This window comes from Lycorma delicatula, chromosome 3 (genome assembly GCF_047948215.1).
Source record: "Lycorma delicatula isolate Av1 chromosome 3, ASM4794821v1, whole genome shotgun sequence".
NCBI classification, from domain to species: Eukaryota; Metazoa; Arthropoda; class Insecta; order Hemiptera; family Fulgoridae; genus Lycorma; species Lycorma delicatula.
The window spans coordinates 114,271,985-114,284,328 of NC_134457.1; the positions used below are offsets into that span (position 1 = coordinate 114,271,985).

At 32.4% G+C, this 12,344-nt stretch overlaps 1 protein-coding gene across 1 annotated transcript in view; it reads right to left on the reverse strand.

The window, feature by feature from the left end:
* The window catches only part of Edem1 (ER degradation-enhancing alpha-mannosidase-like protein 2), a 54,205-nt gene that overhangs the window by 26,916 nt on the left and 14,945 nt on the right, over positions 1–12,344 (reverse strand). Inside the window, exons 3-4 of the mRNA XM_075360415.1 lie at positions 11,074–11,259; positions 9,231–9,474 (exon numbers count right to left, since the gene is read on the reverse strand). Of these exons, the coding sequence (XP_075216530.1) occupies positions 9,231–9,474; positions 11,074–11,259 (430 nt within the window). The remainder of the gene's footprint in view (positions 1–9,230; positions 9,475–11,073; positions 11,260–12,344) is intronic.

Sequence of the window (12,344 nt, forward strand, 5' to 3'; positions counted from 1 at the left end):
TTACCACAGTATTTATGGCTACTGCAAACAAATTTACAAGATAACTTCCCTGTGGTATTCTCTTTTCTAGTGTGTACTGTTACAAATTGAACTTGAAAGGACTGACTACTGAGGAAACCCCTGATAAATGCAAGGAGACTTCCTTGTATATCCCATTCATGCAGTGTACTTAGGATTCCTCTCCTACAAGCTGTCATATGCCTTCTACAAATCAAAAAACACAGCAACAAGCCATTGGCGAAGTAGGAAGGTGTTTTGAATAACAGATTCCAGTGCAACTACATGTTGAAAGAGATCTACCTTGGTGGAAACCATACTGCTCGGGGAGCAATTAGGGCATTTTTCTCAAGGTATCTTATTAGATGATGATTTAAAATTCGTTCCACCAACTTGCACAGGAAGGAAGGTTCCAATACCTTCATTGAGGTTGGAGGGATGTTTGTAGCCAGTGGAATCCACATGGCTAACGTGACTTCCTTCAGGAAAATAGCCATACCTTCACTTCCTCTACACTTTGTTTCATGGATACATCTCTTGCTGACATAGCAATGAAAAGACACTTCATCATAGGGCTGGAGGTGAGTTTCCTGCAGACACAGTGTCAAAGGTTTCTTCCTTTAGTAGGATTTTGACATCTTCATGGCGAGAATGGAGTTTGCAAACATTCCAGTGAATAATATTAGTACTCATACAAAATCCTTTTTCTTGTGATGTACAAAACTCTGCTAGCAGATTAGTTATCAAATATTATCCATTTTTTCTTCTTGGTATTTATAACCTTTAAGAAACTTTGATACTTTGGGGACTTCATCTGCCACCATATCCTTGTAGACCTCAAGATGGCGATGGGGACTTGGAAGTCTGGGAGGATGGAGATGCTGTACCAGACGATGATGTTTTAATAGATCCCATCACAGGGATCTTGGTTATTTGCTATGTAAGTGGGCAGTGGAAAGTTTATGTGATGGTGTACTGACTGCAGTGGTTTTTGGTAAACTCCTATTGGTCTTTCTATTAGAAGTAACCACATTCTTCTTGCCAGTACTCAATACTGCAATAGCAGATATAAGGGAATTTACTTAGTCTAACAAAGCCTCTACCATTTTGGTCAGTTCTTTTCACATTGCACATTCATTCTCTTTTTGTACATTCTTTGAGAGAACCTGGACAAAAATAACACCGGGGGGGGGGTGTACAGGATTCCTCATATTAAGGGATTTTCCCAACGAGCAACAGCAAAGGACACTTTCTGCTCAGTAGAGATCTTTAATGTAGCCTTTTTCTTATAATGGGTGCATTCTAGAGACATTTGCAGAGTGTGGATCTTTACAATTAATACATTTTTCTACTTCCACATATGTGCTATCATCTTGTCCTTTATGGCTGCAACATGCACAAACTTGTTCCTTCTTGCAATCAATTTTTTTGTGACCAAAACCCTGATATTGAAAGCAGTGTCTGGGGTTTGGTGTATTCATATACACCAAACCCCAGATACTATGGACACATGGTGTCCATAGTCCATATTTACACATGGACAAAGGTAGTAAACTTTTATTTTGTCAGGACTGGTCAGAATAATAAACGTTAGAACAAGCGAGGATGTTGGCACATCAACACCATTCTCCTTTCTCATAATCCTCTGCACAGACATAACTAACTGTAGTGATAATCTTTCAGGTAACTCAATGTCAGCCAAGTCACTGCAAAAGAGCACTTCCTTACTCAAATTTAGAATCTTATGGGGCTCCAATATCACATCATCTTTCCCTGTGTACTTAAGGACTAGGATATTTCACTACCAATTTCAATCAGCAGGGCGCCGCTTCTAAGTTTTTTAACAGATTTCAGAGATTGATAAGCTGTTACGATACTTATTTATCAGGAAGGGAGAAATCTTAGCAAAGAATTTACCTTCTTTGTTGTACCTCATCACAAGAAAACTTATACAAGAAAATTTAGCACTCTTCGTAATGTTTCTAGTTTCCTTAGACTGGACAAATCATCAGGTGACAAGGTTGGTTGAAGTCTCTTCAATTCTTTGGTAACAACCAAAAAATTGTTAACTGGAACTGAAATTTTGTTTCATGAGTACTGGCATTTTAATGGACCACTCCAGCAGAGCACACGTGTATTGGAGCAAGGGCTGCATACAAGCACAAGGATTCATCCTGGTGCCTAGAGAACATCACTGGAGACCCCACTATCATCCACCTGGAGTCTGAAGCCATTCACCCATCTGCACAATGGTTTCCAACTAAGGTTACAGTTGTATTTTGTAAGGTGTCACAACACTATAGAGTGCAAGTGTAAGAAGAAACAGTGTAAGAAGCTATGTTGCTGTTTGTAAGTATGTTGATGAAGTATATGTTATAATTTGAGTGGTGTTCTTGGTGTCATGTATGTATATGGTGTAAAATGTTTCAGCTGCTTGTGTCTAGTAGGAAAAAAGCTGCATAGGCTAGGGCTGTGGGAACAATAACCTCAAAGAGTAAGAGTCCTCAGTGGGGATTATAATAAGTGATAAATTGTAGATTTACAGGTATGACCATGAAAATGAGGCCTTATTTTTACAGTGAAAAATCCAAATCTCCTCAGAATGATAAAGTACAACAGAGATGACTTTTTTATTCATGAATTTAGTCCACTAAGCCAAACAACCTGAACCAGGCAATTAAATTCAAATTTATATATTATGGCATCAAATGTAATTAACAAATGTATTAATTAACTACATTTAATGAGTTTATTGGTAATTATTATTTTTTATTGCTAGATAGTGAATGCTACTGCCATTAAAAATTCCAACAGCAGGCAGAAACTGCATTCAGCAAACTCAGGCTCTAACTTTGACAATCTTCAGGAATTGGTTAGATGAATGAAGCTTTGGTTGTGGTCATTTTATCTTATTTGCCTCTTTAATGGCAATGTAATGTGTATTGTTTCTTAACAGGACTACATTAATCTTTGTTTTTGCTTTATACCATTTGTCAAGTTTTTCTTATTATGTCATACATCTCTAGCACCTGTATAAGAGGCACTATTCAGGAACTCTTTTCTCTGAGAATAATGATATTGATAATAAAACCAATTTCTGTGGTAAACAGAGGGAAGGTGTCCCTCTAATACCTGGATTTTGGTGGGCTTGGGATGATGATGTGCAATAGAATATTTGGCCCAATGAAGAAGGCAATGTGAAACTATGTCAAAGCTCACTTTCCTTAGTAAGACTGGGAAAGAATATCTTGTTATCTTAGGAAGGCTAAGCCAATTTCAGAATTGACTTATACCTCATGTCAGGTTCACCTGCAGCCTTTTTGGTTATGGAACCTTGCATATATATTTTAGTTTACTACTTATCAATTTGTGAAAAAAAAAATATTATGCTTATATTAATGTTATAGTACCTAATTAAAGAAAAGTTTAATGTTTTTATTTTTTATTTTGGCCACTTCAAGACTACATTTCAACCTGCTTCGCTTCTTTCTTATTTGCTGTTTTCTCTCTTCTTAATACCTCTTCATTCTTTCTGTATGTTGTTTTTTGAAATTCTTTAACCATTCATTTCCGATTTTCTTTCCTGATCTTTTGTTCTTAAAACCCCTCTAACATCATAATTTTGGTTTTAAAGGTGACTATTTTTAATATCTTTTTAAATTTTAAGTCTGTTTTTATTTTCTCTAATTCAGTTTATTTCTGTTTACCTACTAATAAGGTAATAATATTTTTATTATGATAATAATAATGATTATATATTAGAGCAACAAAAAAAATCAATGTGCAAAAAAACATTTTACTGATTAAAAATATACTGCGCAACTGCAAATATGAAATGTCAAATACATAAGGTTATTTTAAAAGAAAACATAGGTTATTATTAAAAGGAAGACCTTTAGTACAGAAGGTATATTTAGAAATAAGTAGTAGCTAGTCATCAAACTGCATAAAGTGTTTTATAAAGATGTACCATAATAAAAACAAAAACCGTAGTAAAGAATTCAAAACTGTAAAGTGGAAATTGATTTGTTAATAGTAATATATTATTTTCTATCTAAATTTATTTTTGGTCTATCTAAATATGTAGATTTCAAGAGAAAATACTGAAGGGATTTTAATGGAAAAAATATACTAATAATAAAAGTCAAACATTTTTAAATACTTTATTACTTCCAACTTCTTTCTTTCTAACATGTTTTGGGAATAAGTTTCTATTACAAAATAAATTAGTTCATTAATGTATGTTGTAGAGATTAAGGCAGAATATTAAAATACACACAATTAAACATAAAACAATTATTTCAGGGAACACATTGAAACGAACACATGGTTATAAAAGTAAATGGCAGCAGATATGGTATTTTGTGGTAGCTAGTACACTATTGTTGAAATGCTCATAATCTATTTTGGATATATTATAACTAGAGATGCAAATAACTTAACTATACAACTGTTAGATTTGAAAGCTAATTGTTCTTTGTTGCATAATTTCTAGCTGTTAAATAATCATGCCTTTTTTTATTTTTTATGGTTTACATATTTTGAATCTTTTGACAGTTTTCAAGTAAGCAGTTGCTTACAAAAATGTATCATATTAAACACCAAATTTAATCACCAGCCAAGTGAGGACAGTAAGAGGGTGAGGTAGTACTTTCAAATGCAGTTTGTCACTGGTTTCTCAAATTACCTGATCTAGGAGAGGCCAGGCATTATCATGAAACAGAGTGACGGTTTTGCACTGAGATCCAAAGCATTTTTTCAACAATATTGTGGCTTCATTTTCTTGATAAGCATGTCCCAACAGTATGTGCCATTTATTGTTCACCAATCTTCTAGAAAAATGACAAAAACTAGGCCTTTTGCATCCCAAAATATTTGATTACGATTTTTCCCACTGATGGCTGAATTTGGAATTTCTTCTTGAAAGGTGAACTTCTGTGCTTCTACTTCATGGTCTGTCCTTTTGATTCCAGTTCGTAATGATGAATCGCAGGTTGGAATATTGTGGAAAAATGCATCACATTTCTGCTGATAATGTTGTTTCAGCTCTATGGACATGTGAAGTCTAGTCTCATTATGGTGATCTGTCATCTCTCTTTGAACCCATTTTGCATTTATTTTACAATACTTGAGCTTGTTGGTGATAATGTTACAAATTTTACCAATACTTACTTGTAATTTCTCTGCTATAATCTCAATTGTAATCGGTTGCTAAAACTTCAATTGGATGTCCAGAACTGTGCTCATCTGTCTGCTCAACTGTAGTTTGATCATCTTTAGAATTTTTTACCTATTGTAAAATTTCTGCAGTTCATATAACTTTGTTCATATTGTTTGATCATATGAGAGTAAATGTAAATGGAGTTTTTTCACCTTCGAAAAGCAAAAAAACAGATCACTACACACTTTTTTTACTAATTTGCAAACTTCAAGAGGACACGCCATTGTAAAATGAGATTTTATGGTTATAAACAAAAAACTTTTACTTAAATAGCTGATCAAAAGTCATCATAGGGTTGTAAAGTTACTGGTTTGAAAGTAGTTCATAACCATCTTACCAACTGTTTTGCCACCACATCTATTTGTGTCTGTAATTTTTAATTATTGCATGACCCTTGTATTAAGCAACTTGGGAAACAAGAAAGACTATAGACTGAAATACAATTAAAAATGCAGTTAAAGATTTTTATTTTAAAGTACACATCAAATTCAACTTTCCTCCATTGCTTCTTTTAGGGAGAAATGTCTGATTTAATTCTTGAAGGGTCCAAATCTAAATGAATCCCTGCAATTGAACAATACACCCATAAAGGCATGGGAATGTATGTTGTAAGAGCTTTAAAAAACCAACAATAAAAGGGGGAAAAAAAAAAAATAATACTCATGATTTTTTCAGAAACTGGGTCACTTACAATATATAAAACTTAACACAATATGTGGACTGTCTAATAAATAATTTTTTAGCTATAACAAATAAATTGTTTAAATTAGCCATTTGTATTACAGAGAGTTAAATTAAACAACTAATGAAAATCAATAATTAATATTGTCATGTAACATGACACTTAATTAGTGTAATTAACTGTCATCACTTAATGACATTTTTTAATAAATTAAGAATTAATACAAATGGCATACTTGATGTAAATTTAATATTATTACTGTTAATTACTGATTACAGTTCTGATTGCTTTTCTCATCTAACAGTTTGATTTGTTGCTGCTAGATGAACAGCTCAGCTCCATAACCCACCGGGTTGGTTTAGTGGTGAACGGGTCTTCCCAAATCAGCTGATTTGGAAGTCAAGAGTTCCAGCGTTCAAGTCCTAGTAAAGTCAGTTATTTTTACACGGATTTGAATACTAGATAGTGGATACCGGTGTTCTTTGGTGGTTGGGTTTCAATTAACCACACATCTCAGGAATGGTCAAACTGAGAATGTACAAGACTACACTTCATTTACACTCATATGTATCATCCTCATTCATCCTCTGAAGAATTATCTAAACGGTAGTTACCGGAGGCTAAACAGGAAAATGAAAGAAAGATGAACAACTCCATGACTAAATTAAATTCATTTAAAACTGAATTAAATTTTTTTTGGTGTTGGGAAGTTCACTGTTGAGGGCAACCTTATGTGGGTAATACATTTTATCAATGCATTTCTTTATAAATTTGTCAATTTTAATCACCCATTTTTAATTTAGTATTTGATGTATGATATTTATTCAATTACTCATTTTATTTTAATTCAAGAGTTCTACCTTCATTAGAAATTCTGTAATATAACAAATGTTACAAATATAAGGAAAGCAAAGACAGAAAAACTAATGAATAGGATGAGAGCAACGTGAGTGCAACAGTTTTATAAGCTTGTCAGAGTAAGCTTAGTAGAAAAATGGAAAACAAACAAGTATTAGATAGAACATGACTAAATAAAAAAAAAACTAAATATTCATAACAGGCTGTAAGCAAAATTATAGCCAGATTTTTCCTATCAGTCTGTTCCTTAGTGTACATTACAAAGTACTAGTCCCTAAAGTATACATTACATTTATAGTTAGAATCCCAATAACAAAAGCATTCAATTAAAGTAAAAAGTATCTTTACTATACCTTTACCTGAATTTTAACCTGGATACAGAAGTATCACAGAACAATTCATCAGTAATTATACTATCTCCTCTATGAATCATGAGACTTTGCCGTTGGTGAGGGGGCTTGAGTGCTCAGGGATACAGAGTAGCTGGACCGAAGGTGCAACCATATCGGAGAGGTATCTGTTGAGAGCCAGACTAAGGAATGATTCCTGAAAGAGGGCAGCAGCTCTTTCAGTAGTTAGGGGCGTGAGTCACAATGACTTAAACGGCCATATCAACATCACTCAGTCCTCTGAGTACTGCGCAGGTGAAAGCAATGGAAAACTACAGCTGTTTTTTTTTTCCAAGAAAATATGGCTCTCTGCATTTTCAAAAGCAATAATGGAGGCGCCTTCCTTGGTAAAATAGTCCCCTGTTTGGATCTCCGGGTGGGGACTACTAAGGAAGGGGTCACCAGAAAAGTAAAAAATAACATTCTACGAGTCGGAGCGTGGAATGTTAGAAGCTTAAAAAAGGTTGGTAGGGTAGAAAATTTAAAAAGGGAAATGGATAGGGTAAACGTGGATATAGTAGGAATTAGTGAGGTTCGGTGGGAAGAGGAAGGCGACTTTTGAGTAATTAACTCAGTGTCAAATAATGGGCAGGCAGGAGTAGGTTTCGTGATGAACAAGAAGATAGGGAGGAGAGTGGAGTATTTCAAGACGCATAGCGATAGAGTCATTGTAATAAGGATAAAATCAAAACCTAAACCGACAACGATTGTTAACGTCTATATGCCTACAAGCGCCCATGATGATGATGATGTAGAATGTGTGTACGAAGAGATTGATGAAGCAATTAAACACGTAAAAGGAGATGAAAATTTAATAATAGTTGGAGATTGGAATGCAAGCATTGGAAAAGGCAAGGAAGGAAATATAGTGGGTGAATACGGGCTGGGCAAAAGGAATGAAAGAGGGGACCGACTTATAGAGTTTTGCACGAAGTATAATAATTTAGTAATTGCCAACACCCAATTTAAAAATCATAATAGAAGATATACACTTGGAAAAAGCCAGGCGATACTGCAAGGTATCAGATAGATTATATCATGGTTAAGCAAAGATTTAGAAATCAACTCGTTGACTGCACAACTTACCCTGGAGCCGACATTGATAGCGATCATAATTTGGTGAATCTTTACATGGAACTAGCAGTAAATGAGGTTAAAGAACAATTTAGATTCAGAGTAACAGTACAAGGTGAAAAGATAAAGATGCTACGATTTGCTGATGATATAGTAATTCTAGCCGAGAGTAAAAAGGATTTAGAACAAACAATGAACGGCATAGATGAAGTCCTACGCAAGAACTATCGCATGAAAATAAACAAGAAGAAAACAAAAGTAATGAAATGTAGTAGAAATAACAAAGATGGACCACTGAATGTGAAAATAGGAGGAGAAAAGATTATGGAGGTAGAAGAATGTTGTTATTTGGTAAGTAGAATTACTAAAGATGGACGAAGCAGGAGCGATATAAAATGCCGAATAGCACAAGCTAAACGAGCCTTCAGTAAGAAATATAATTTGTTTACATCAAAAATTAATTTAAATGTCAGGAAAAGATTTTTGAAAGTGTATGTTTGGAGTGTCGCTTTATATGGAAGTGAAACTTGGACAATCGGAGTATCTGAGAAGAAAAGATTAGAAGCTTTTGAAATGTGGTGCTATAGGAGAATGTTAAAAATCAGATGGGTGGATAAAGTGACAAATGAAGAGGTATTGCGGCAAATAGATGAAGAAAGTAGCATTTGGAAAAATACTAATAAATTGTAAATACTAGTAAAACAAATTGTTAGGGATGTAGGATGTAGAGGGTATACTGAAATGAAACGACTAGCACTAGATAGGGAATCTTGGAGAGCTGCATCAAACCAGTCAAATGACTGATGACAAAAAAAAAAATATACTATCTACCCAATTAATTAAAAACAAAAAACTTCAAGATCTAAAAAAAAATATCAATGGTGGAACAATTTTGTAATTACCTTTTTTGCACAATCTAAATACCTCTAAGTGAATATTAATAATGATATTAGGTTGTATGACTTTAACTATGTTAATTAAAAATTAAAAAAAATAAATAAGTACACACCTCTTCATACACCGGATCACCAGTAAGCCTAGATAATGTTCCAAACTCAACAATAAATGTCCCAACACCAGCAGTACAAGTTACACTTGTTTCTCCCAGTGGTACTCCATGACGTAAGTTAACAGTTCCGTATGGCATTCCTGTGGTTGTGTCGAAAGCAGCTATCAGTCTTTTTGCAACATCTTCAGCTAATCTCAAAAGAGGTCCATTACATGGCCAACCTGGCTCTAACTCCACACCTGCTCTAAGTTGTAAATTAACATTATTAACACCACTAGCTAATCATCAACCACATTATAATCAAAGTTGTCTTAAACATGAGACACTATGACAATAAATATCAATAACAGGAAGGAAACAAAACAGTAAACCTAAAACAGAAGTAACTCAAATATATATTCTGATATAAATTAAGCGATATTTAATAACCCCAAATTAAATAATAAGAATTTATTCACAACATTTACTGAGAAAATAACAGAAGTGTATTTAAATCAAAGACATCTTTAATATTTAAACAAATTTAAATCATACAATCTTTGTATATCATGAGCAAGTGACAGCAAATGTGTAAACTATAGTTTGTTTAGTTTTATATGGGTAAGGGTCAACAGTTTTGAACAGTTCTCACATGTCAATTTGTTCAGTCAACCAGAGCCTGGCTTTGACTGGAAGTCTAGTCCAGATTGTATAACCAACCAGACCTTGAGTTGCAGCACCTTTGCTTATTACAATCCCTACTGTTCCTTTCTATCTTTCTTTCACATCAAACTGAGTTTGATGTGTATTAACTGATAACTGAACTTGACCCTTAAGTTCTCATTGACTAGTTTTCAACTAGAGCTACAGGTAATGATGAAACTTCAATTGACATAAAAGCAATTATTAACTGATGAAATCTTTATATAATGATATAGATTGTATTTATATTATTGAATGGAAATTGTCACTTAAGAATTTAAATAATTTGTCGAAACACTCATTATCTCATCTGGCTGAAACTTAGTATACACTCCTAGCAAAGATGCAGAAATTAAAGATAACTTCAACCACTATGAGGGCCTCTTGATTGATTGCAATTAAGTTTTTTGGTTTAAATTACCCAAATCTTTGGTTATCATGAATTCACTTCTCTTTATTTATTTCTGAATGCACTCGTGTAGTTTTCTTAAAAAATGCTCTAGATGGTTTTCTAATTAAAAAAAAATTGATTTATTTTTTTCTGATACTTATTTCTTAGGAATTCAAGAAAATATTTTTTATTTCAAGCTTATAAGTTTTATTTTATTTATTACATGCTAAATTAAGTAGTTTTTTCATGTACTTGTTATTATTTTTATTTAGGTAATTTTTGTTTGTTTGTTTAATCTATTATGTTTTGTAATGCAATATCATATATGCAATAGCATATAATGCTATGTTTTGTAAAATTAATCTTTTCTAATTTTAACACTTGAGACATTGGACTGGTTAAATGGAAAAGAAGACTTTTGGATCTTAACAGTCTCATGAATTATAACAAATAATTTCTATTTCTCTATTTTACATGTACTAGCATTAAATATTAGCAATTGGTCTCACTATTTTATAATCAAATGTTTTGATAAAAACAAGATACTATATATTAGATTTACTTTTATTCTCTACCTTTTCCAACCGTGTTTCCAAACTGGACATCTTTTCTAAAGTAATATAGAGTTACAGATTATTATTTAGAAATTACATATCAGCCATAATTTATATATACATATAAATCTTTCTGCACAAATTGCAAAAAGAAATTACAATGACTTAAGGTATATTCCAAACTACTTCCCTTGTAATTACGACTTTTTACTCATACCTATGTGACAGAAGATGTGCACTGAGAAGTCCTCCAACAATCCTAATGTTTGTTTCAAATACAGATACATTGATATTTGAATCAAAATTAGCCTTTGTAGTAACGATATCTACCACTCGTTGAAACTCTGTGTAATTACCCATAACAGCTAATGTATCCAAAGCATCAATAAGGGTCAAGGAATAACTGAAAAAAAATCAAATAGTGTACAGCTTTAATAGAAAAATTTCAGTTTCAGTAAAACTAGAGGTGATATTTAATCATAGAATAACACATTAAAGTTTAAATTATAGAAACATAAAATATATGAAAACTTTAATTAAAAAATTTTGTACAGGAAAATTTACTACTTTGTGAGCACAATGTGTGAACTGACAATGTAAGAACATGTAGTTGTAAATATGGGGTGTTATACTCAAGTATCCCTCTTTTTTGCTGACAGTAGAAAGTAAACATTGACACACTGTCAATGTATATTTACTGTTGAAAGTTTTTACAAATCTAGACAATTTCACAGTCACCAATTTAGAGAATCTCGAAGTGATGATGAACATAAATTATTAGGCCAACTTAACACATCAACTGTGGTAAAGGGTGAATTCTAAGAACATTCACATGAAATTTAATGTGAAGAGTGTCTAACATAAATTATAACGATTTATGTGAATGTTTACAATTAAAATATTAAACTCTAATGTTATAACCTGCTTCTGAGTAATTTACGTGGCTATATTTTATTTATAAAGTCATGAAAACAACTAACAGAACTTTTGAAATACTGATTTTTAAAAAAAAATTACAATCAGTTACAGTCACATTTTTAATATGTTTTTTTTTTTTACATTTTAATGAGCAGTTTTAAAACCAAATTATAAAAATAATTTCAATTTTATGTATGGTTGAGATTTTCTTTTTTTGTTCATATGATTAATGTTTTCATTTTTTATATTATTATTTTTCTATTAATTAAACTAATATTAATTTTTTTAACATTCAACATCAGAATAAAAGACAAACATCAGAAAAACTCAATTTGTGTTTCGTTCTTCTAAAACATTATTTAAAAAAATTACTGCTGCTGATATTCAAAACAACCTATTGCAAAAGAATAGTGGCCGAGTTGTATGCAAATTCAGACTGAGTTAGATGACTGTATTTGCTTGATAACCTAATCAAAAAGTTTAATAGATCTAAAAACTTTATTTAATAACTCATTATTTAAATCTACATCAAATGCAAAGGTAGTACATCAAGATAGTAAAGGTAAATTT